Raw genomic sequence first — 26805 nt, 5'->3', positions numbered from 1 at the left:
ACATATTGTAAGGTCTTGCTGTAAAATAAAGGCACACACACAGGGACCACGGCCATGCCCCCTGACCCTGCTGCTATGCTGTCTCTGCCTGCATTCAGAGCAATGTAATGGCTTTTATTACTTTTTGAAAAACGAACGAATATCCGAACGAATATTTAAATTAAGAGCGAATATCCGAACATGAAAATTCTGTGTTCGTCCCAGCACTAGTTATACTAAGCGTTTACCATAGTTTACTCCGGTTTGCCATGCGTATTAATATGCTTACCATAACTTGTTATTCTTTAAAATGCTTACCTATGCTTTACCATGCTTTCACTGTGCTTTATTACACTTTGCTATGGTTTTACTATGGTAAACTTTTATAAGAGGGATTCCAATGGTTCAGCATCAACACCAAAGCTGTGTAACCTGTTTTACAGCCTCACCACTGTGTTAAGTGTCTCCTACCCCCTGTCCAAAGTCTGTCTCCTTTTCATTTCCAACAGACCAGGCATGCGGCTTTGAGGTGGAGAAGATCTGTGGCTTTACTCAAGACAAGAAGGATGACTTTGACTGGACGCGGCAGAATGCCAATACCCAGAATCCCAAGCGCTCACCCAACACGGGACCCACCAAAGACCGCAGTGGAACCCGGGAAGGTAATGTCTGTATTAACAGGTATAAGAAGAACTGAGCTAATACCAGTACATCGTTGAGAACAAAAATCACTGGTACTCTACCACAATACATACTATATAACAGAAAACACAGCAGTGTAAATTACTTACAAAATATACATTAGCTCCTCTGACAGAGTGAAGTGTCTTCTGTCGCATAGATTTAAAAATTGTATTTATTACATCTATTGTATCTATTAGGGCAGGGATTTTAGGAAACATATTTGCATTCTGTTTAATTCCCCTCCAACAAAAATTGTGAGATTGGTGCCAGACTAAAGTGTGCCATTGATTGGCAGTTTAGCCTGGTCACATTTATAAATGTGGAGCAGGGAGAATGCTAATTAGAATGAGGGATTTACCCAAATACCTGCTCTAATACACAATACATATATTATATACCATTTATATATATATATATATATATATATATATATATATATATATACACACTTTTTCATGCCATTAAAATTCTTGGTGCTAAATTAATTACAAAACTCATTAAGGACTATCATTAAGGACTGTTTTATAGAATGTTTTGTTAAAGGCAATATTTTAATAATCCGAATGTATTGAACTGCATCTATTAAACTGAAATATAATTATTCCTTTGAGTAATTATATTATACTAGAGTTTTCTTTTCACAATACATTTAACAGATTGTGGTGCTTGCACTCGCATCCTGGTGTCAAATCTTTTATAATTCTTACAGGGTGGATTCACTTGAATCAACTCCTGCAGTAAATCCCTAATTCCCAGATCCACAGTAAATCTACATATTGTTTTACACTAAGAAGCAACAGTTCATCATGATCAGACCTGGCCCAGTTGACCACATTACAGTCAGCTACTTTGTACACCAGGACCCTTGACTTGCTCTGCCATCCGAGGCTTGACTTCATTGGCCTTGTTATACACAAAAGTCAGTGTGATCGTTTTACTCTTACTAAAACATTTCTGTGGCATCACACGCAAAACAATAATTTCAACAATTAGTTAATAGTATTACACATGGCTTGCGATTTCAGTTTAGCATTTCACATTACAAATAGCTTTTGCATTTCTTTCTTTTAACCACTGTTCAAACATGCTTACAGCCCACTTACATTTTGTCTGCGTAATTCTCAAAATCGGATTGCTGGCAATGGTAAATAGGTTTTCATCTGCTTTAGGTTTGGTAAAACAATCAATAACTGTACTCTCCATTCCTGGTTCCTTTGTTTTTTGCATTTTTATAATGCCACTTTCATGTTCTAAAACCTTGTCCTCGCTACTATCTTTATGTACAGCAGGCACTTTTGTCTGTCCTAAATGGGATTTCAAACTCAAACTCAGAGGAACTAATGACAACATTCCCACTATGTGTGAGAGACAAACATTTTAACTGTCTAAAAATTAACAATCAGTTGAATCTCATTATCGAATCTCAAGTATCATTTAGGAAGAAATGTTTTAAGTGGCATAAACAACACAAAGTGTTGAATTGGTAAGAAAATAATCCACTTGAAAATCCTAATGGCACTCGAAACAGTAAATTATTTTAACCGATTCACACTTAGCGTTGTTTATCCCTTACTTATTTCATGATATAATCTGACACGTCATGTAAGAATATAAAAAAACACAGAACTTGTCCAACAGTGTTTCTGTTGGACAAGTTCTGTGCCGATGTTTTCTTGGTGATACCTTTTAAAAGATCAGCTTAAATATGTACTATAGCTCTCCAAAAATGTCTCTTCTTCCGGGGAGAAGTGGAGATTGAAGATAAAGAACAAATAGACATCTGTGGTCTCGAAAGGCAGTGTGTATATATTCGTTAATATCACCAAACAAAACCTCTTGTATGTGGTGTTGAAGAAGACAGCAGGAGGTGACGATACATTCATGTTCAGAGACGAATACCCATCTAACATTCAGCAGGAAAAGTGTAGTACTGTGTGTAGAAACAGCATCATTCTCTCCTTCTCTCTCTCTGGCTCTCCGCAGGGTACTACATGTACATCGAAGCCTCTCGGCCCCGGGTTCCAGGCGACAAAGCCCGCTTAGTCAGCCCGTTGTATAATGTGACGACCAAGGCAAAGGGCCCTTACAATACCCCCTTCTGCATCTCCTTCTACTACCACATGTATGGCAAGCATATTGGTGAGTACACCCATGCAGATACACACGCAGCGAGACATACATGGACACAGACACAGACACACACACATACACACGAGACACACAAAGAGATACATACACAGACACACACACACGAGAGATACATACATAGTCACAGACACACATACACACACAAGAGCCCCATACAGAGAGACACACAAGAAACACACAAAGAGACACACACACAGACACACACAAACGAGAGGCACACAAGAGAGACATACATAAACACAGACAGACACAAACACAAGAGACACACACACACAAGAGAGATACATACATAGACACTGGTTTTAGCAGTTCTACTGTAAATGTGGTATGTCGGTTTTGTGCAGTACAGAAGTCTGTACATTCTGTGTGGAGCTGTCAGCACCTGCTCAGATGTAACCTATATCGTCTGCTAAGGAGCCCTTCTGGTTTTTAGACAGCAAACAGCATTTTATTAACAGCATGTTATTAACTGATTGTTTCAGTTTAAATTACCCTGGAAGTTTAATTTGAGTATCTCTTGGCTGCTATTTTTCTTTGTTTAAACAGCCAAAAGCCTTCCCATGTCTATAGTACGAGTAAAAAGAACAAACTGCTTTCTTAATGAAGCAAAACACAACACAAAAGGGCTCAGTAGCTCGAAGAAACTGGCTTTAATGATTCAGGATCTAGATATAAATAAATCTGTTATTGATGAGTCCTGTGATGGTTACCCAAGAATGGCTAATGACTTACAAAATTGGTTGCACTGTACTGACATATCTTTGCATGAGGTTTAATCGTGTTAAATCAGTGACCTGAACATATTGTACCCCTAGTACTAATTTCCGTACATTGAAATGGGGGGAACCCAGTGTCCAGTGTGATATGAAGTTTCCTAGTTTAAGAAAGATGCTTTTGTTTAATATATATATATATATATATATATATATATATATATATATATATATATATATATATACAGTATATATATATAATATATATATATACAGTATATAGATTAGATATAGATATAGATATATAATTTTATTTGCATTAAGTTTAGAGAAAGGGGAACAGTTACTTATTCTTATTTGCATACTGTAGATAAAGAATGTATCATCGGGTGGACCAAATCCATTGGAATTGATCAGTCAGGGAGAATGGCTCTGACACTAGTGAAAAGCTTTGTAGCATACAGGCTTGATCCCGACACCCCTTTTATTGTGCATTATTGTGAATTATTCACTCAGAAGATCAGATGCAGGGTGCCTCAGGGAAATGTCACTGTGAGTTTCCATTTCTACAGCAAGCGGCTCTGTCTGCTGCTGCTGCCTTTACTCACCTTTGCCTCCCGCAGATCATACTGGGAGCTCTGCGCTCACTTGTTCACTCATAATGCACTGCAGCGAGTTAAACACATCTTGGATCTTACCACAAAGGACAGTCTAAGCCACTCTGACTGCTATGAAATGAATATGTTTGGGTCAAATAATTTTTACCAGCATATACTGGCTGAATTCTAGATACTAGGGTATTCGCAGCACAGGTATCAACCCCCCATTAAGTTCCGAAGACTGCTGGAATTTGTGTTGGAGACACACATGCTCCGTGGTTTCATTGAATAGACTGCTGGAATTTGTGTTGGAGACACACATGCTCTGTGGTTTCATTGAATAGACTGCTGGAATTTGTGTTGGAGACACAAATGCTCTGTGGTTTCATTGAATAGACTGCTGGAATTTGTGTTGGAGACACACATGCTCTGTGGTTTCATTGAATAGACTGCTGGAATTTGTGTTGAAGACACACATGCTCTGTAGTTTCATTGAATAGACTGCTGGAATTTGTGTTGGAGACACACATGCTCTGTGGTTTCATTGAATAGACTGCTGGAATTTGTGTTGGAGACACACATGCTCTGTAGTTTCATTGAATAGACTGCTGGAATTTGTGTTGGAGACACACATGCTCTGTGGTTTCATTGAATAGACTGCTGGAATTTGTGTTGGAGACACACATGCTCTGTGGTTTCATTGAATAGACTGCTGGAATTTGTGTTGGAGACACACATGCTCCGTGGTTTCATTGAATAGACTGCTGGAATTTGTGTTGGAGACACACATGCTCTGTGGTTTCATTGAATAGACTGCTGGAATTTGTGTTGGAGACACACATGCTCTGTGGTTTCATTGAATAGACTGCTGGAATTTGTGTTGGAGACACACATGCTCTGTGGTTTCATTGAATAGACTGCTGGAATTTGTGTTGGAGACACACATGCTCTGTGGTTTCATTGAATAGACTGCTGGAATTTGTGTTGGAGACACACATGCTCTGTGGTTTCATTGAATAGACTGCTGGAATTTGTGTTGGAGACACACATGCTCTGTGGTTTCATTGAATAGACTGCTGGAATTTGTGTTGGAGACACACATGCTCTGTGGTTTCATTGAATAGACTGCTGGAATTTGTGTTGGAGACACACATGCTCTGTGGTTTCATTGAATAGACTGCTGGAATTTGTGTTGAAGACACACATGCTCTGTAGTTTCATTGAATAGACTGCTGGAATTTGTGTTGGAGACACACATGCTCTGTGGTTTCATTGAATAGACTGCTGGAATTTGTGTTGGAGACACACATGCTCTGTAGTTTCATTGAATAGACTGCTGGAATTTGTGTTGGAGACACACATGCTCTGTGGTTTCATTGAATAGACTGCTGGAATTTGTGTTGGAGACACACATGCTCTGTAGTTTCATTGAATAGACTGCTGGAATTTGTGTTGGAGACACACATGCTCTGTGGTTTCATTGAATAGACTGCTGGAATTTGTGTTGGAGACACACATGCTCTGTGGTTTCATTGAATAGACTGCTGGAATTTGTGTTGGAGACACACATGCTCCGTGGTTTCATTGAATAGACTGCTGGAATTTGTGTTGGAGACACACATGCTCTGTGGTTTCATTGAATAGACTGCTGGAATTTGTGTTGGAGACACACATGCTCTGTGGTTTCATTGAATAGACTGCTGGAATTTGTGTTGGAGACACACATGCTCTGTGGTTTCATTGAATAGACTGCTGGAATTTGTGTTGGAGACACACATGCTCTGTGGTTTCATTGAATAGACTGCTGGAATTTGTGTTGAAGACACACATGCTCTGTAGTTTCATTGAATAGACTGCTGGAATTTGTGTTGGAGACACACATGCTCTGTGGTTTCATTGAATAGACTGCTGGAATTTGTGTTGGAGACACACATGCTCTGTAGTTTCATTGAATAGACTGCTGGAATTTGTGTTGGAGACACACATGCTCTGTGGTTTCATTGAATAGACTGCTGGAATTTGTGTTGGAGACACACATGCTCTGTGGTTTCATTGAATAGACTGCTGGAATTTGTGTTGGAGACACACATGCTCTGTGGTTTCATTGAATAGACTGCTGGAATTTGTGTTGGAGACACACATGCTCTGTGGTTTCATTGAATAGACTGCTGGAATTTGTGTTGGAGACACACATGCTCTGTGTTTTCATTGAATATTCCAAATGCCTGGTTTCCTTCACGTAAGCAATAATACATCACTGGCTGTGCAGTAATTATAAAATTACCTTACGCTCTGTATGCATTTTGAATCAACGGGACAAAGCCAAGTTATTGGTCTTATAAAATGACTTAATGTTAATTTTATAAAAAGAAAACAAAAATGTGCCCCCCTCCCCACACACACACACTTTTTACAACATAAATGTGTTTAAGGGACAAAGATACAGTATCAATGAATCTCTTCATTCGTGTATTATTAATATTCTCTTTTAAACTGCATTTTTTTCGTGAAACTAATCAAGATGTAATCCTTATTGTATGGTGAATAAAAAAAAATGCTAAACGTATACTTTTGATTCATATTTTATAAAACACACTATAATCTCCCAAGGAAGTGATGTAGATTAGCGGCTCCAAACTGGTTTGCAAAAGGTGGGTCTCAGAACAGAGTATAGTTAACACGTACTACATATATATTTGTACATCAACTACAATCATTTTTTTTTTCGTTTTAAATTTTAAAAATGTTCTTTTAATATATATATATATATATATATATATATATATATATATATATATATATATATATATTAGCTCAAAGAGCCAGCTGCCCCATACTCACTCATACTGCTCAGTTTCTCTCTGTATTGCAAAAGCAAAAGCAGCCCCATAGAATCGGCGAGAAGCTGGTGTTATTACCTGTCTCAGTGTGAACATTGTTATAGATAATGCTAGGTTAGGAGGCAGTGTAACAAATCCAGCGCGGCTTGCTGCTGAATGATACACTGTGCAAAGCAAAGACATGCCAGATGAACGAATGGCTTTGCGCTCCAGATTAATATTGAACAACAGCATGCATTTGTTATGGCAGCCTACTGTAACGTTACTGTGCTAATACTCCTGCATTTGATTGATTGTGGTTGAACTTTGATGTCAGATTTATGGCAGCAGTATTAGGTTAGGTCTGCATCAGTTTTCCAACAGCAGTAAAACAGTTTGTGTTACCATAGAGATGGGCTATAAGCATAATTTTATTAGAGCGTAATTTATTGTTTTGTATGTTCTCAAGCCGCACCCCCTCATCAGTTTCACTCCCAAAGTGGTATAATGATTGTTTCAAAATCTAGCAGTTTATGTGTCGCTACCTAGTTAAATAGTGAGACTTTTGTTTGCATCAATGCTAGTAAATCAATACAGTACTTGGTGGCAGTGGGTGCATTGTAAACAATGCTGAAGGAAAAAGACAACTGCTGGATGGGTTACGAAGAATATAGTGCAAAAAAATAGGGGAAATTTTATCTGATTGTTCCGAATGTCAAGATGTATTTTTTTATTTGAGTCATTCTTTAATCAACCAAATATTAAAGAGAAGGACATACACTGACTCCAAAGTCTAAAAAGTGTGTTTATACTCTGCTTATGAACAATTTGCAGACCCTGTATCCACTTCAAGATATATTTTTTTGTGATAACAGGTTTTTATTATTATTAAATAGTGTTTAATTAACAGGAAAAAAGAGTAGTCTCAGTTTATAGATACGGACAGATAATGAAGTGAGGAGGAGACAGGTGTGTGGAAATTTGAACAGCTGGTCTGAATGGCTGATAAGCATGTGGCTAAGAGTCTAGTCTCCTGATTAACTGGGGCACGCAGCTGTTAACACACTCAGAGCAATCTCCAGGTGCATATTCATATTTAATGGCCAATTTCTGTAGATTTAGGACCTCTTTTCAAAGCTAAATTAACCAACATAAAAAAACCACTTTTCATCTTCAACAACACTGCTTCCTGAGTTACACTGAAGCCGTGGCAGAGAGAGCCTCTCACAATAAGCTCAATGTAAGGAGTGACTCTGCATGTCTCACACTATTCACAGAATAAATAAATCCTGGCTGACTGTACCTCTGCTAAAAGTTCATTGGAACAGCTGACCTTGTTGCCTAAGGCTTTCTTCTTACAATCAGCACTGTGGGTGGGCAAAGTAGCAAAGAGACAGTGGGGTAGTTTTGAAGATTGGTTTTACACCAGAACATAGGGAATCATTCCTAGAGATGTACTTTAAAGAGTTCATTTAAAATATTTCTGTGACTCCATCCTTTGGTCTTGTAGTTTATTCATTCTACATTCAATTGAAACATGATGAATAGTCAAGGACCCCACAGAAACAGTAACCTGTAGCTTTATTCTCAAAAGCTGGTAAAATGGGCTTGGAGAGCCAGTACATTAGGTGATCCATTTTCAAATGTTGGCAGCATTTACGTTTGTGTGCCTTGGTTTACATTAAAGTAATTGTTTGCCCTGTGAACGTATCTACACTTTAATTGCTTGAAGTTTTTGTATTTTTTCGGGTGGTCAGAAATGATAAAAAAAATTAAAATAAAAAATGCCAAAAGATATCTCTCCGTTTATACTGCTTTTTATAGACATTTTCAAAGTGGCAGTTCTGTTGTTGTATGGCCTAAATTCAAATTACATCAAACTGTACCACAAGATAAGGGTCTTGTAAATTGCATTTTGCATAGATGCTGCTGTAAATATGTTGGGCGATTTGACATCTCATCACTTATATCACCTAACTCACTCACTCACTTTTGATACAATGCATCGTCTGCTAACTTTATAGTCGCTTTCCAATTAATTGAACTTTGTTTCAACACAGATTGGTAGACAGTAGATTTGCAGTTTTCTTTAATAAAAAGGATGTTCTGTCAAGTTTTTCTCCTTATCTCCCTTTAACAACATTGCTGTGTAATATGTAGTTCCCTGTGAAAATTCCCATTTCTGAAAGAGTAGTGTAAATATCCATATTTTTGTATCACTTAAAAATAAATACAGCAAACGTTTGCCTTATTGACACACTACCTGTTACACTGAATTTAGGAACCTGGCAGCCGGTTTAGTTTGCTTCCTGTAAATTGATTTACAGTATTCTGAGTCACAGCTAAAGACTTCTCTTTATTTGATAGCTTTCAGCTGTTTCTCAAATCTGAAGTTCAGTTGGAGGCTGGCCACAGACTTCAGTGTCAGTGAAATCAGTAGATTTATGACAAACCGATAGTGATTTGGAGTCATGGTAGTTATTCCGGCGAAGTTAGAATAATGGATGGATGAAAACTACTGTGACTACTTATACAGGACAAACTTTATGGGAAATCTAGAGCATTGCCACAGCTATCCCAGTTGTTTCAGTGCCATTCAATTTAGTTTTCTGGAAATAACTCTAAAAATCACACACAAAACAGTATTTTAATATCTGTGGACATATTATGAGAGATAGGTAAATAGGCAGTTTTTGTTTATAACTTGGCCATTTTTGTAGATATCACATATTTTTATGGATGGCACTTTTATTCTGACTTGGCCAGTTTTGAATGTAAAATGTTTTTGGATAGATTGTGGTTCAAACATAGTAAAAACATGGTAAATCACAGTCAATCATAGTCATTGTAAAGGACACTAGCACTGGTACTCTAGTTGTCATAACATCCATCTTTCAAACTGCAAGCTTTGCCAACTGCAGTAGTTATGTCATGTGCTTTTTACCGAACATATACTAATTCATTACATTGGCAGAGATAGTTTGGGTTCTGTACAGGGTTGTGTTTGTGAGCGACAGTGTGCAGGCTGTGTGCTGTATTAGTGCTCTGGCTTGGCTGTCCTCCTCAACTCTGCCTATGAGAGTGATATCAGTGTCGGCTAACTCCCAGGCTGGGGGAGGTGACAAGCTAGCTCCCCGACAGCTTGGCGTTCATCCACAGGCCCCAGACTGTGATTCATTGCTGCTTCCAAACAAGTTTTCGATTTTAACAATGCTGCACCTTTTGATACACTCTGCCAGATTACACTTTTCTCAAGGAAACCAAACTTTGCAGAAGAACTGCTTTAACCTGACAAGTTGCCTTTCTCCGACTTATAATGATAAATCTGCTCTGGGCTTCTGTCTATAGGACTAATGTAGCTAGGCAGGGCACCTGTAAAGTATCTTCACTCTCACTCAAGAGCGTAATGGAAGCTGCACTTACTGTGCTCTGAAGTTATATAGTGGTTATACTGCTGTCTATTTTACCGCTAGGCGCTGGTATGAAGAAACTGTACCTAAAGACCAGAAATCGATGAGCTGCACACGTGGCAACCCATGATTAATGCTGAAAGTTAAGGGAATAATTTTAAAATCAATTCCAAACATCCCTGGAAACCAGTATTAGGTGAATTACAGTTGTCTATTGTCTGCATAATAATGAAAACTGTAATGCTGGTGATTACTGGGCTGTGCAGTTTAAGCTTTCTTTTGGTTATAAGTGACTTGCTCTCAGAATATCATCTTTAAGAGTAACATATTTATTTTTTAAATGACTCAATTTGTTTGTTGAAACATCAGGAAAACTGTTAATTCTGCAACGGATGGCAGGGGCTTTGCTACTTAAGGCGAGAATTTTAAGTTTATTCTGACTAGCATCTGACCAGATGTGGGGTGGAGATGTCCATTCTAAGGAAAATCACAGTAAATGAAATGGGTGTCAATACTTAACGCTTTCCTATTGTTGACTTTAGATACCAGTTTCTCCACCCTAATCAATCATGGCTCAACTCAGCTGATTAGAAATGACTCAAACTGAATGTGGCAAAACCTACAGTCAAATACGTACTCTAAAAGATGATTTATTAAAATATTTTGTGAACCCCTGAAAAATAAACCTCAAAAAGGAGCAAGCCTAGTCATAAAGTATACATATCTGTGGCAGGTCTAACAAGTGTCTTACAATGGCCATTTGCACGGAGAGTCACAACTACAGTACAGGCCCCCTCATTGACAGAAATATTCTTGCAATATATAGGCTAGACAAAGAGAGTACAATATTTACAATGCTCTGTGAGTGGTCTGCATGCCCTGTTCCATTTACCTGTAAGTGTTTTGTGATTAATTGTATTAAAAGCTGCTGTATTATTTAGAAGTAAAAGAACAGACACTTCTAAGTAAATACTTTAAGTATCTGTAAGGGACAGTCTGAACATGAGTGATGCCGTCTCTGTTATGGTACAATGAAACATTAGTAAAGACATGGCTGAATGACTAAATGAATGGGTATATTGTAGAACTACTATCTGACATTCTCAATAATTTATTTTCCCCTCCCCCCGTCATTTTAAAATAAGAAATGTAATTCTTAAAAAACAATTTTCATCTCATTTGGAATGAGCATCTTTTTAATGAGACACTGCAATGAATGACCCTTATGAACTACAACGACAACGATGACAATTTCACAGAGATTCTTTCTCAACAGGGTCAACACAAACCATTGAACAATCAAAATCGAATCCAACGTATTATTAAAAAAAATATATAGCATAGTGAAAGAATGTAAAACTGACTGTAACACGACAACTTTAATTAAATGGAAACTGACCTTCTCCACTGTACAGGTACCTGGGGTGTTTTTTTTAATTAAAGGGAACGCCTGAGACAGGATGAGCATAGCAACCAGAAAGATCTTTCACCTTGTGTTACAGTTACATGTTAATTAAGTGCATTAACACAAACCTGGACCGAAGGCCAGTTGATGACTCAGTGCTCAGAAATGATGCATTCGAACTTCAATAAGCCCCAGAGGAGGGAAGGAAAAATAATTTCTCAGAGTGCCAGGGTTTTTCTGGTTTATGACAGGTAGATCTGAATACACAACTGTTTGATTGCAGGGAGAGCTGAAGGTACAGATTCTGAGTCTAAAACATTTAAACATTGGCGATAGCTTCTGGCAGACAGTAAGGAGATGAGCTGCATGTATATGCATGGAGATAGCTGCCTGCAGACAGTAAGGAGATGAGCTGCGTGTACATGCATCAAGCACACGGGTAAATGCCATTAGTGCTGATTAACGCATTCTATAACGGGATTGATTACAGTCTGTCTGCACAAATACAGCCAAGGTTCCAGAATGACTTTGATTGAGAACCACACACAGCAGCAGCTTTTTATACCCAGTCTGAGGAGAGAGTCATTGACCATTGGGTTTTAGCAATACCATACTTACCGGCACCTTTAAGAACAGTACCATCTGTTTAGTATATTATAATCACTATTTGTTATTAATAGACACCTTGTAAAAAGAGTACTTTTAGGTATTGTAGCCCTAATAAGTTTCCTACAGTAAAAGCATAGAAAAGTGTATAAAAGCATAGTGAAAGCATGATAAAGCAGGGGTAAGCACTGTAAAGAATAACAAGGCGTGGTAAAGCATATACATAGACATGGCAAACCAGGGTAAACTATGGTAAAACTAAAAAAACACTCTGCAAAAATACTGTGGTAAACTTCTATAAGGGAGTTACCATTAGTTACCTGTACTTACCTTTAAGAACAGTGTTTTCTGTTCTGTGTGGAGTAAACTCAGCAATTTATATTCAGGGTATTTAATTGACACACACCCCAGCAACACATATGTGGGGCTCATGTGCATAGGACCTGCATAGGAGCATCACAAGCTTTTGTGTGATGCACTGTCATTATAGATTCTCTCCCCTAGAGATGTGATGAGGCTCCAAGCTCTCTAACCACGAATGCAGATGAGCCTGGCTCTTTTGCATCGTGGTTAAGACCCTCGGTTGTGATGCGCATTGTTGCCTCTGCCCTGTTACATTATGCAAGTTACACTAAGGGATAACTTTGCACATTTCTTTAGTTTCTATAGTCCATTGCAGTTTACTATGAAGGTAAAATCTACTTTATTTATTCTTAAGACGGGAAGACTTTTTTAATTTTTCTGTCCTGAATTATTTTCAACATGGAGAATCTGCCATGACTGCCATGAAGAGTGTGGAATACAGAGAGATATTGTTGGATCTGGCTGCTTTCCCTGCCTGGGCTCTGTAAATAGCTGCTCTAAATGTACCTGACATGGATTTATGAAGCTCTCCAGTCCCTCCTGAACTATCACTTCACACCAGCACTTGTTAGCAGCCCTAGAGTTTTCCTCTTAACACAGCTGAAGGATTTTCATCGAGTTCATGCAATAACCAGGAAAGAGCTTTCCTAAGGATGAAACACAGGTCTAAAGAAGTGTTGCATAGAATAATTACAGCACCCTCTAGAACAGCCCGATGTGCTGTACATCATAACACATTGAAATCATCTCGGGTGTGCCTAACATGCTAACATATTTTCTGATTTCTAATGATTTTCATTTTCAACGGTTGTATGGGCCTGTCATATACTTTATGTCACATAAAATTGTTTTGATATTCAGCAAAAATAAGTCCAGGACTTGGGAGAAGGATATGAAAATTCTGATCGCTGTATGTGTCACTTTAATTCTGTATGATTTTGTGTGTGCGTGTGTGTTTGTGTGCATGCGTATGTGTGCGCTTCTGTGTTGCCTCCAGGATGTGAGTGAGCAGGACAAGTCTAATCCCACCTGACTCACCTGGAGTTTTATTAATGGAAGCCAAGGTCAGAGGAATGACCCAGATCTGCAAACTCCGTAGCTTCACATTTACAGACATACAGTACTTCAGTTAAGACCTGTCGTTTGCCAGTGTGTGGACTCAACGGAGGTCCTATACATGTGAAGCGCAGTGTCATCTCTGCTGGGCTTCTCTGTTTTGGTCATTCTCTTTGCTGTTTATGCCCAAAAGAACAGCAACCCATCACACTACCTCTCAATCTCTCACTTTTAACCCCAATACCACACTGCCTCCCTCCCAGTCGTTTAGCTCTAACCACTAGCCCACACTGCCTTGCATTATTCAGCCTTGCAGCAATGATAACCTATTGTTAAAGTGAATCCATTAGAAGAATTATGAGGAGATCACTCTGCTTTAATATTGATTAAAAAAGCAAATTGCCAATTTCTAATAACTCAGAACCAATTACATGTTTCTTTAATTATTTATGAACAAATTATATCCCCTTTAATATGAAGTTAACAGCAATTTCTGCAATCCTCAGAATAATTTGTGAAACTATGATGTATTACTTATATTAATAATGCAACCACAGATAATAATGTGAGAGCAAATTAGACATTTTTCATATTTATTTTCTCAGTTCACTGTCAGTCTGTCAAAACAAGGAAGTATGGAGAGCTGGCAAATTCAGTACAGTATAGAGAACACTATGGAGGATCTGAGAGCCAGCTAATTCACCCAGTTTAATAGAGTATACATCTCAGTACTGAGGATCTGAGAGCCAGCTAATTCAACACAGTATAGAGAGCTCAGTAAGAAGAACATAAGAACATAAGAAACGAGAGGAGGCCATTCAGCCCATCTTGCTCGTTTGGTTGTTAGTAGCTTATTAATCCCAGAATCTCATCAAGCAGCTTCTTGAATGATCCCAGGGTGTCAGCTTCAACAACATTACTGGGGAGTTGGTTCCAGACCCTCACAATTCTCTGTGAAAAAAGTGCCTCCTATTTTCTGTTCTGAATGCCCCTTTATCTAATCTCCATTTGTGACCCCTGGTTTCTTTTTTCAGGTCAAAAAAGTCTCCTGGGTCGACATTGTCTATACCTTTTAGGATTTTGAATGCTTGAATCAGATCACCGCGTAGTCTTCTTTGTTCAAGACTGAATAGATTCAGTTCTTTTAGCCTGTCTGCATGCGACATGCCTTTTAAACCCGGGATAATTCTGGTAGCTCTTCTTTGCACTCTTTCTAGAGCAGCAATATCGTTTTTGTAACAAGGTGAAGGAAACGGTTGCTGATGATCTAAGAGTCCACCACTTCAATGCGGTCTAGTATAGAGACATCAGTACTGCTTATTTAGATATTTTTAGGGACAGTTCTGCAACTATGCTGTAAGTTGAGCTCTGGGAACACTGCCTGCCTGCTGTAGCAATGATAACGTTGACAATGTGACATGCGTTGGATTGTATTTTTTTTTTTTTAAATGTGAATAAATACATTGTGTGTAGCAGGCTTTCTGACCATGCTGATGGGAATCTGTGGCAGGATGGCTTGCAGTGGTGAGGTGTGGTGATGTCACGGACCAGGAAGTAACTGAACCAAAACAATGGATGGGCGGGTGAGACTGAACGCAACGGCGTTCAGCTGATTTATTAATAAACAAAACAAAATGAAAGATTTAAACAAACTAAACACTAAACCAATAAGGCACAAGGGCCAAACAAACCAGACAGACAAACAAGTAAGTGTCATGCTGGCTAATCCAGCACGTCTTAGCAATTGTTACTTTAAATTCTGTCTCCTCTCTATCTCCCCATACTCTCCTCTCTCCACACCACCCCGCAGCATGGACAGCTGCAGGTTCTTATACTCTGGCCGAGGGGTTAACTAGCTGTTAATTATCTTATTACCCCTCGGCCACAGTCTGCATGCGTTTGGTAAGGATGCGTGACTGTCAGCTAGTTAAATAATCAGTAGCTGATCAGTCATGCATCCTCACAGGTTTTAAATTATAAATAATAACAAAAGACGCGGCACTTTTAACTGCGCCACAAACAAAAATACAAATAATAATAAATAGGGGCGGGACACTCCGCCACAGAATCACTCACAGGGGCCCAGGCCGCTGGAGCAGTATCAGTACAATGTCCAGCTCTGCTTGTTGTGTCTTTGACTGATGTGTTTCCCCCTGTCCCCACAGGCTCCCTGAACGTGCTGGTAAGGGTGAAGAGTATCGGGGCTCTCGACACGCAGGTCTGGACTCTCTCTGGAAACCAGGGACCCAACTGGCAGCAGGCCAACATAACCATCAACCCCCGTGGGCCCTTCCAGGTACTGTTTCATCACACCCATGCGACACTCTTACACATGCAGCCCCCGCAGGTACAGAGACACTCTCTTGATCTGTTAGTATACTGAGCATCAAAAGAAACGTATCACTTATATTTGTGCATCAAAAGAAATGTATCACTTATATTTGGATAAAATTCACTAGATGTGATCGAAAAATGACAAACTTTATTGTGCTGATTAACAATTGACACGATGCCTCAAAATGATCTGTTGATCTTGGGCAGGTGTTGTGGCTCTTGGTCTCCCAGTTCGTGGCCTGTCATTGACAGAGTGTGTCTGGTTATACTGTCTTGCCAGGTTTGAAATTCCTGGCTGTGAGCACCCAAGATGGTGAGCCACAGTACGCTGCCCTAGTCCAGCCTCCAACATGCTGATTGCACAAAGGCGCTGCTCTCTTGACAGATGTGGCATATTGGTTTTTTTTCTGGATTTTCTTTATTGCTTTTATTCAAGCTTGCAATTCAACAGCTGAAATCACTCCATATCCAGTGTCCAATCAACTGTCTCACTAATTAGGTGATTAAGTGCATATGCTTCAGTCATAGTCACTCAAGTGTGTCATGGTCAAGGAGGAATGATCGAGTGATTAAAAAAAAAACCAAAAACATTTAGTCAATGTCCATCATTTATATACCTTATTTATTTTTTTTAATAAATTTGTTATAATAGTGATACGTTTCTTTTGATGCTTAGTATAGATCAGTCAGGTTGCAAGTGGGGAATTGATCAAAGTACATTATACCTGGTGATGTAATTGCATACAGTAATGTATTATGTAAAAGTAATGCATGCAATACCATAAATCTTCTGGTAGTGGTGGCATTGTCCATCTTTCCTCTGGTGGGGGGGATGGGTGAATGAATGGAATAATCTTGATTTATGTGCCACAAGATTATAGGTTTATAGTATGTTGCAAGAAACTGAGCTAGGGAGCCCTTGAGTATGTCACTGCCAGCCTCATGTCACCATCTCAACAGGGAGCTGCTGAGAGAGTATGTGAATGATTCTCCAGTCAAAAGCGAGGGACCTGCACCTCAGTTCAGTGGATCAGCCCAGAGAGATTTTGTTTTGCAGATGCTTCTGTTCATCTGTTTGCTCCTTTTGGTAGATTAATAAAAGTGGAGTAGACAGGTATAAATCTCTTTGTGCTGATTCTATCTGAAATGCAGAGCTGCCCGGTATAGATATTATTAGCAAGAGAGAGAGAGACAGAAAGAGTCTCAGGGAAAGAATGAGGTGGTCCACTTGTTCTCATTTCCAGCTGACTGACTGACACAGACTGTGCCTCAGATTTCTTCTGACAGCACTTTACTGTGATGTACCAGTGCTGCAGATAATAGAGCTCCAACCTCTCAGAGCATGTGAGAATTACAGTATAGTGGACCTGTTGTGCTGATGCTGAGCTGTGGAGTTTTGTGAAAACCTGGACTTGCTCGACCCCAGCTTGGTGATTCAATATTCTCCCTTGAGAATGTTGCATTATCACTGATGGAACACTGAAGGTTCTGTAGCACAGCAAAGAATAAACTCTAATTATTTTATAACCACCCGAAACTTAAGTGGAACATGTGGCTGTGCTAGCAGACAATTACACTTTAGTTATCAAATCAGAAGGTTATAGGCACTGAAGTAATACAAGAGCATTGTGTTAATATGCTGTAGAAAACCTACCTCTGATACTATAGCGGCACAATAGTGCAGCTATAGTTATGGTTTCAACTTTATTTCCATGTTAAACTTTGATTTTCAACCAGTAATACCTCTGCAGTGGTAGAGGATATAACTATGTCATTTACCTGTTTGCATTTGAATTGTTGTCTTTTAATTAGTATTCTAAAAGATAAAAGGCAAAGGGTGAAGGGTGGAGTTTTAATTTTAAATGTCAGTTTTTGTTTCGTGTACATCTGGGTGTTTGAGAGGTGGCGGTTTTCCATCAGGTCCACTCAGAAAGACACACGCACATACCACAAGGCGCTGTGTGAGAATGCTGCCCGCTAGGCGGGGGATATTGGGTCTCTGTGGCTGGCCGCATGGAACCGATTTTGGGTCACGGGCCTCTGGGCCTCCCAGTGTGGACTTATGTGTTCTGTCCCAATTCAGTGAAGCAACTTTGCATCCGTCTCTCTCTCTCTCTGCCTGCCACGCCCATTTTTTTTTTTTTTACACAGACAGTTTCACTGCCACTTTCTCCTCTGACAGCGGGGCATCATTTTAGAAAAAAATCATGAATGAGAAAAAGCAGGGCCAGTTACAACGAGATAGCGTGCTGCGCTTTTGTCAACATCGTTCTTATTCCTAAAATAAAATATACAAAATGTACAATCCAAGTGTTGTTAAAGCACGTCACTGGTTTATAACAAACTTGAAAAATGTCGTTCCACTAAGTCTCATTTTATAGTAATAAAGTGTGTAACGTTCCGGTCGTTGTTTTCACTGAAACTTTTGTGTTTTTAAAAGTGGGTAAAGGCTTTAACGCTAAGCGAATTGCTGTGCTGCCAGCTTTCGAAATCGCATTTCAGCTACATGCTGTAACGACTGCTACTTTAAACAAATAGCGGTGCAACTTCATTTTTTTTTATCGTTTTAGAGTAGCAGCGAGGGACATTAGACTACTGTAATTTCAGGTCATTGAAAAAGAAAAAAAAAGTAATGTATTGCATAGGCTTTACAAAAAGAGCCAGGGGTAAGAATGCAGTTTAACTCTTTATTTTAGAGCGTCCATCCGAATACATCTCACCAGATTTGAGAGATACTTACAACCTTTCACCTACATTTCACCTGCTTTCCACAAAGAATTACACTTTGTATGAAATATAAACCAATGAACATAAACAGCTAAATAAGCACCACATTCCCGTGAATGTTGAAAGTAGAAATATGTAGCAATGTTTTAAATATTTATTTATTTCTTAACATGTTTACACAGATAATCATGAATAAACAAATAAAAGAGGATAACGTCTTGCTTTCATCGTGGCAAATTTATCAACACCAGCCTGCGAGTCTAATGTTTTTGCTTTGTCGGGTCAATAACCAAAAGCAGGGTGGTCAAAAGTAATTTTAGATTTTATCAAAAAAAGATTTTATCAGTTTTCATATAACTTAAACATATCTGAAATGAAAACAACAAAAAAAAACTTTTAATCGTGTAAAAAACACCTTTTTTTATTTATCAAGCTGCCATCTTTGATTTTTTTTTATGCCTCTGCCAACTTTGAGCTTTCATAATTTAAATTGCCAATATATTTGTACTAAATGAATAACACATTTTAAGAAAGAATGTTACTCAAAGCTAAACAGCTGCTTTAAATTGGAGGATTGGTGTTTTATGTGTACAAGCCAACCTCTTGAAAACCACACATCTCACTATGGGCAGAAAGTAGTAAGGGCGTGACACCAACACAGCTGATCTGTCACAGCAAACTGTGCTGTTGCTGTCGTCTCAGAGCAGAGAATTACTTAAACTTCTACTGGATGCCTGTATAAAATGAATTAACTAGTCACGTATTATATATGCAATTTTTGTGCAGAGTTTGGAATTTGGTTTTGTTTTCGAAATACCGGCCCCAAAATGTAAACAATTATTTTCTTTTTTTTTTATGTTCGGACTGTCAGAATAACGTGAAAACATGGATTCAGAAAGATTAACGGTTATTAAGTTTATTTTAAAGCAGTTTGTATGTGTAGTATAATGAAGTCAGTGTGGTTTTGTCAAAAAATAGGTAAAATGCAACTGAAACTCACAATCCCACAGACATGGCGCAGCATCTAAGTCTGGAAATTCAATGGCTGCTTGTCTTAAAAAACAAACTGTTAACAATACAATCCACTAAGAAAAATATGTTGTTTTTTTTGTGCCAAATGAAATCTATGTGAATTGTACAAGCCAAAGAATGATATTTTGTGAGATTTATGTCATATTTTGAGAAAACTTCGACCATCTTATATGCGACTATATTATGTGTCTTGGGGGCGTCAAAAAGTGGAAGACATAATGAAGCATATAGATTGTCTGAGGGAGCAAACCAAGGTCAACTGCCCACCCCCCCACATAGCAAATGATGCCTCTGTCTGATATCTACAGAAGCTAGAAACACAGACAGGTCGTATAAATACAATTAATTAACAACATTAAAACACTATATTCACTTGTTATTTTAAACTGTTAGCGATTTTAAATACAACACTTAATGGTTTCTACAAACTCTTCCCTTACTTAAACATTATAACGGCACAATTTATGGTTTCAACTTTGTTTTTATGTTAAAATCAAATTTTCAACCATTAATATCTCTGTTAAAACACATTTAAGAAAATTCCCCTACTTGATACAGCTATATAGGAAATTATGTTATTAAATCTGAGTAGAAACAGATTTAATTTAAAACATACATCCTGCCACACAGTGCCTTGTGTTAAGAATCGCCACACACACTTTTGTTAATTGCAGTGTTTACAATTGTTTTTTACAGCTTAGAAATACTGTAATTTTTTTTGTTTAGTAATTATCACATTTTCAGTAATTGCAAACCACCAATGTGTAAGGTTTATGAATTATGGTAAACATGGAATTAACTACTTTATTGCACTATAAGGATGAGACCAGACCCTGTTTCAAATTCAGTATACAGTTTACCATTTATTAGTTACAAATACCCACATTACATTCTACATGACCGTTAAAGTTTAGATACAATAAGTGTTACTAGTATTAACAGAAATTGGCAGTTGATCAGATTGCTTGAACCACTGGAGCCTCAGACTTCGATGGTCCACGATCCCAAAAGATATTGGAGCGTCTCTGTCTGTGTACTGTATTTATACCTGGTATTTATACTATAGTGGGCTCAGAACATGCGACTACAGTTTGTTTTTGTTATCTTACTAATTAGAAATTATTTCACTTTTCCTCTACTCCAGTCTCCTCTGTCTTTCACAGGCCACTGCCAGAGAACACCTGAGGTGGGGCGTTTAAATACCCATTATTAATCAGGTGTAACACATTCCCCTGTACGCTAGCCCCGCAAAGCCCCTTGGGAAATGTAGTCTTTTAGCCCGCTGCCTATATGTCAGCACAGGTGTAAAGATGATGCAGTGCTTAGTAACAACAGTCCAACAACAGTCCAGTGGTGAAAACAAAGCTTTATTAATTGCTTTTAAATAATACGACTGACCTATACACAACAATGTGTACAGCCATTCAAAACCGCGGGGTTCAGTCCCAAAATAATAATACAATAACACACACTTTAAAACACCTATACGATCACCAGTCCAACAGTGAGTGCTCCGGGTGCAAGTGGTGTTGTGAATACAATAGTGGTGCAGTGCAGTATGGGTTTGATGCTGGCTTATCCGCGACAGCTCCTGGATATTTAGCCGTCTACAAATGACAAACACGAACAGTTAATAGACAGACAATACAACACTAAACACTCACGGTTTCTTTTTACTCCTCACAGTCAGAACGTAACTATAACAGAGGAACAGATTGCTCGGCCACAAAAGTAGGATCGGGGATGAACAATTGACGTAATTTGTCTGTTTGAAATAAAATTAAAGGGACCAGAATTAGGTTCAGGCAAGAAATGAAGGTAAAAGCAAAGAATTTTTGTAATTAACAGATTTACTTGTTGTGTGGGTCTGTGTGTTAACATTTACTTTTTCCAAAATACTTGTTTTATTTCTTAGCAATATGGAGCTCTGTTAATATGAGACATAACACATTATTTTAAAATAAAATACAGTGCATGGTGGGATACTTTTTGGTCAATTGTGCAGCTTTTTAGTATGAGAAGTCTATTTACCCACCCCTTAAAGTCGTACAATGTTTTAATGTCCACATACACTGAGCACATACAGGCTGTGTCTGAATATTTTCATTTTTAAATGTATTTTACCTTTATCTTACCAGAAAGTCACTTGAGACTATTACTCTCTTATACAAGTAAGACCTGGTCGAGAAGAAGGCAAATAGATATCAACATCACACACACACACACACACACACACACACACACACACACACACACACACACACACACACACACACACACACACACATCATCAAGTTCACAAAAAAATATTAAAACATTATGTAAAACAGGAACAGATTTCTGTTACATAATTATCAATTATGTGCTTGAAATCATGCAGAGATACCAGGGTACAGCGTTTAGCTCTTTCTGAAGATGGTCCCAGGACCCAGAAGCAATGTAACTTAAAGCTTTAATATGGGCATAGGTATTATTTTTTCGTCTTTGTTTATAAGAGAGTGCCGTGTTGATGACGGACACACAGACAGACAGACACACACACACACACACACACACACACACACATGCCCATTTAGACTGCCTAAAGTAATCATAGACCTATCTCCCTCTCTGTCTCTCTCTATAACTGCAGGTTGTATTCGAGGGTGTTCGGGGCAGTAGCTATGAAGGGGACATTGCAATCGATGACATCTATGTGGCGAGAGGCAAATGCCCAATGAACAGGGAAACAATGTCTGAAGGTAAGACCTTGTGTACAGAGTGCCGTTTCTTCTTTTTGATGGAGCTGTTGTATTCCAGGACTCTCCTTCTGGATTGACAATGCTGACTGCAATACAAACCTCTGCAGGTTACAAACACGCACACAACGAAAAGATTCGGAGTTCTGAAATATAAGGGCTGGTTCATACTTCAGTTCATATCCCGTGCAACAGGTCAGAATTATGTCATCCACACTCTTTTTTGGAAAGTCATACAGCCTTTTCTCATGCGTCTGCGACCTGAAATCGCATAGGGTTGGAGCGTGTATATATTTGCAACATGCCTGTATCTGTTTGTGTTGGTTTTATGGGAGTTCTCATTCTTAATTTGTGTTCAGCAAATTAATCTGATTCAATCTTCAATAATGTGTTTTTTATATGATGCTGGTTACAAACACACAAATCATCCACACAACAGCTTGGTCTGCAAAGAATGACATCAGTGCTGAGAATGATTGGAGTCTGGGGTAGGATCTGAGCATTTTCATTGGTTGAGAGTGGCCGTCAATATCAAAAGTGTCTTCCGACAGACCGAAACGCGTTGTCTCCGTCTGTTTTAACTCGACTCTTATCCCGAACTTTGTTTCCATCATAAAATGAAACACTTTTCTTCTGTTTCCCTGAGAGGTGGAACGGGTGTATTTTACAATAACTAGTTGGTATTTAAATGATCTATATGTTAACGCAAATGCCAGTTTTTACGTCATTTCAGGATTTCAATCAATGGACAGGCGTGATTGAAAGGTTGTAAAGGCTGAGAAAAACAATACAGATGTGTTTCAGGAGATATTGAGACACAAGAGAATGCACATTTAATAGAACATAATAATAAAACAAGTACGTCAGAATAGAGAGAAAAAAAAGTCAAGTTAGAGAGCTCATTTTAGTGTAGCCTAATTTTGTAAATGTATGTTCTGTACTGTATTAATTAAATTTTGTTGCATGTACCCGGTTATGGTAGATATTTTATGCCAAAATAAAAAATAAATGAATACATAAATATAAAAATACATAAATAAATGGACATTTGTTGATTTATTTATTTTTAATTTTGGCATAAAATATCCTCCATACCTGGTTGCACTTTATGAAAATTAATAACATGTGAGTGTATAATTCAGGGGTCAGCAACCTATGGCTCGTGAGCCATACCTGGCTCTTCAAGTAACCAAATATGAGTCTCGAGTCTCTAGTAATTCACAAATACACACACTCACAAAAAAATCTACAAATGACCAACTCGGGACATGATAGCTCGCTTTATTTATGTATTTATTTTTACATCCACCTATCTGCTGCACTTATTGGTGCTTGTTTTCCTGGAGTCTGTTTCATTGTGTTTTGATTGGTCGAGATGTCTGTCAACAAACAATATGCACACGAGTCACAATCTGCAACCCCGCTTTTACTGCGTTTTTTCAATTTCGAAGAGTAGTGTTGAGTTCTTTAATTTAATTCAATTTATATGGCAAAAAGAAAGAAGTCGGATGAGTAATACAGTTCTTTTCAGCCGGAATGGACTGATATGTACGCCTTTGTGGAGGTCAGGATTTCCACTTTGTCTCATGCAGTGAACGACTGCCTTCTAACATAAAAATTTACAATGACATCTCATGACAAAATATGCTGCATTTGCAGTGAAATACTCAGGGAGGTGCGGAAAAAGGCTTGCGAGGAGCTCATCAGAAAAATGAAAGCGGAGCAAAGTAAACTACTAGTATGGTCGAATAAAGGTGGAAGTTTAAATTTGGAAAGTTTCGCAGGATTTTTAGAGATTGTTCGCAAAGGTAAGCCTTTCACTGATGGTGAATATGTGAAGAGATGTATGTTTAATATAGCCAACGAGCTATTTGAAGAATTGCCCAACAAAGACAACATTTTGCAACAAATACAAGATATGCCTTTATCTGCAAAAACAGTTCCCCGACCGAGCTGTGAAAATGGTGGATCAGGTTGACAAGCAGCAAATAGAAAATATAAGTTCTGCTACATATTTTTGTTTGCTTTGGATGAGTCAACAGATGTCTGTGATGTTGCACAACTATGTATTCTCGGGTGATATATATGTGATAACTTAGTACAAAAAGAAAGGCTTGCAATTCTGCCAATGAAAAAATCAAACAAGAGGCAAAGACTTACTTAAAACTGTGTTGGATTTTGTTAGCGAGAAGCAGATCCAATTAAGGAAGCTTGTTTCATTGTACTTTGACAGTGCACCCAGCACAATGGGGAAACACAAGGGATTTGTTGCTTTTTTGTCAGAGCAACAGAAACATCCCATTTTAAGCCTTCATTGTATTATGCACAACTTCTACAAGGAAGCTTTTTTTTATCTTGTGGACATTACAGATCATTTGTGTGGTGTTGTTGATAAATCACTCACTTAGAGTTTGTATAAACAAGTCTTTATTAATACACATTAATAACTCATAAACAGTGTCAGCTCACTGTAACACATTGCTTTCATACTACTTTTCATCTTAGCTCTGCCTCTCTAGGTCTCGCGAGACTACACTAGGCTGCACTACACTACAATTTGAATCAACTTAATGTTAATCTTCAAGGGCAAGGGAACACCATCCAGTCTACAGCAGGCAGTTTTTGCATTTGAATCCAAATTGAATCTGTTCATCAGAGATATCGAGACTGGCAGATTGACTCACTTTGAGATGTTGTGGATGTTTCGGGATTCATGCATGGTAGGGGATCCTTGCAACAATCTAGATCTGCAGCAGATTGTTGCGTTTACATCTGATCTCTTAATGTTGTTTGAGTCTCGTTTTGTGGACTTTCGCAGACACAGCACTTTGTTCATGTTTATGATTCGTCCCCATGAAGCTTGTGTGGAAGCATTGGACTTGATGGCGATTCTGGGCATCTCAATCAGAGATTTGGAGCTGGAAGCTGCCGACTTCAAGGAGTCAGACATTTCGGTTGAAAAGTTTTGCATTGTAAATTCAAATCTGGTAAGCCTTGCTTGGAAACCACAGAACTAGCAAAACTGCACAAACTGGTATAATATGATATCACACAAACAACCGTTGGCAAAGAACTGTATGGGATACTGGACTGTGTGTTTGACTCTAAATTCTCTTTAAGTTAATCACATAAATACAATATCATAGCTTATCCCTTTCATCCTCTAAAATTGCAGCAATCCCCAGCACCACATTGGGCACCATCACTGTTAGTATAGTCAGAGTCACTCCACCCACAGCAGACCCTTTTCATTTTATCAAGGAGCTTGTTTGTAATAGGTTCCCACCTGCATTGGGACTCTAAAACAAGTGGAACCACTTTAGACGGAAAATGCTCAATCCAACCACATCAACCATTTTGATTTTTGTATGGGGGGGTGTGACCAGGTCTTACGTCACTTGCGTGGATAGCCGCTGTTTACAACAAAGAGAGACAACTGGGAGGTGGATTTGAAACGCCGGCACAGGCGCGCAGGATTTATTAACACAAACAGAAAATAAAGTAAAGGTAGTCATGTGACGTTACCAGCCATGGTAACGCACAGAGGACACATACAGCAAGCTGTACAAAAGGCAAAATAAAACACAGTACAAAAACTACAAATAAAAGGTGCCCCAGAGGGCGAGCGCTAGCCTTAAAACGAGGCGTCCTGCTCCAGGAACCGGCTACACTACGTAACCCTCGCTATACATCACATTGGATCACTATCCCCTAACTAACCTACTCATGAGCCGGTGTTCAGACAACGACTCGTGCTGCTTCATACGGCCTTGGTTGGGCATTGCCTTCACAAGCACCGCTTGCAGTCTCAGGGTTGCGTAGCTGTCGTTCCTGCAGCGCGGACCCTCTCCTCCCGAGTATATGCCGTTCCCCTCTGGCATGGCGTTGCAGTCGCCTCGAACCATCTCCCGCGGATGCTTTTGAACTGACGGACACTCGTTCAAGACCCGCCCACCTGCTGATTGAGGTCCAGCACAGCCAATCACTTACTACCCTTCCCCTCAACCAAGCCTAGCAGGCAGCAAGTCTCAATCGAGCGCCCGTCTGTAAAACAATAATTCAATTAAACAAATCAACTCCAAAACAACATACAATAAACCCATTTCCCCATACAAATGATACCAACACTAAATACACATGTGCAGGGCAATCACCCTACTACAGGGGGTATGTTAATTAGGTACCCACTTCA

At 38.8% G+C, this 26805-nt stretch overlaps 1 protein-coding gene across 2 annotated transcripts in view; it reads left to right on the top strand.

Annotated features, from left to right (window-relative positions):
• LOC117403078 (MAM domain-containing glycosylphosphatidylinositol anchor protein 1) overlaps positions 1-26805 on the top strand; it is a 193418-nt gene that overhangs the window by 153594 nt on the left and 13019 nt on the right. For both annotated transcript variants that reach the window (XM_034004980.3, XM_034004979.3), the window contains 4 exons: positions 489-641; positions 2647-2802; positions 15948-16078; positions 22508-22616. In XM_034004980.3, coding sequence (XP_033860871.3) covers positions 489-641; positions 2647-2802; positions 15948-16078; positions 22508-22616 — 549 coding nt within the window. The remainder of the gene's footprint in view (positions 1-488; positions 642-2646; positions 2803-15947; positions 16079-22507; positions 22617-26805) is intronic.

Source organism: Acipenser ruthenus, chromosome 5 (genome assembly GCF_902713425.1).
Source record: "Acipenser ruthenus chromosome 5, fAciRut3.2 maternal haplotype, whole genome shotgun sequence".
Taxonomy (NCBI): domain Eukaryota; kingdom Metazoa; phylum Chordata; class Actinopteri; order Acipenseriformes; family Acipenseridae; genus Acipenser; species Acipenser ruthenus.
Note: the sequence above shows the minus strand (reverse complement) of the source record. Positions and strands in the feature narration are given on the sequence as shown.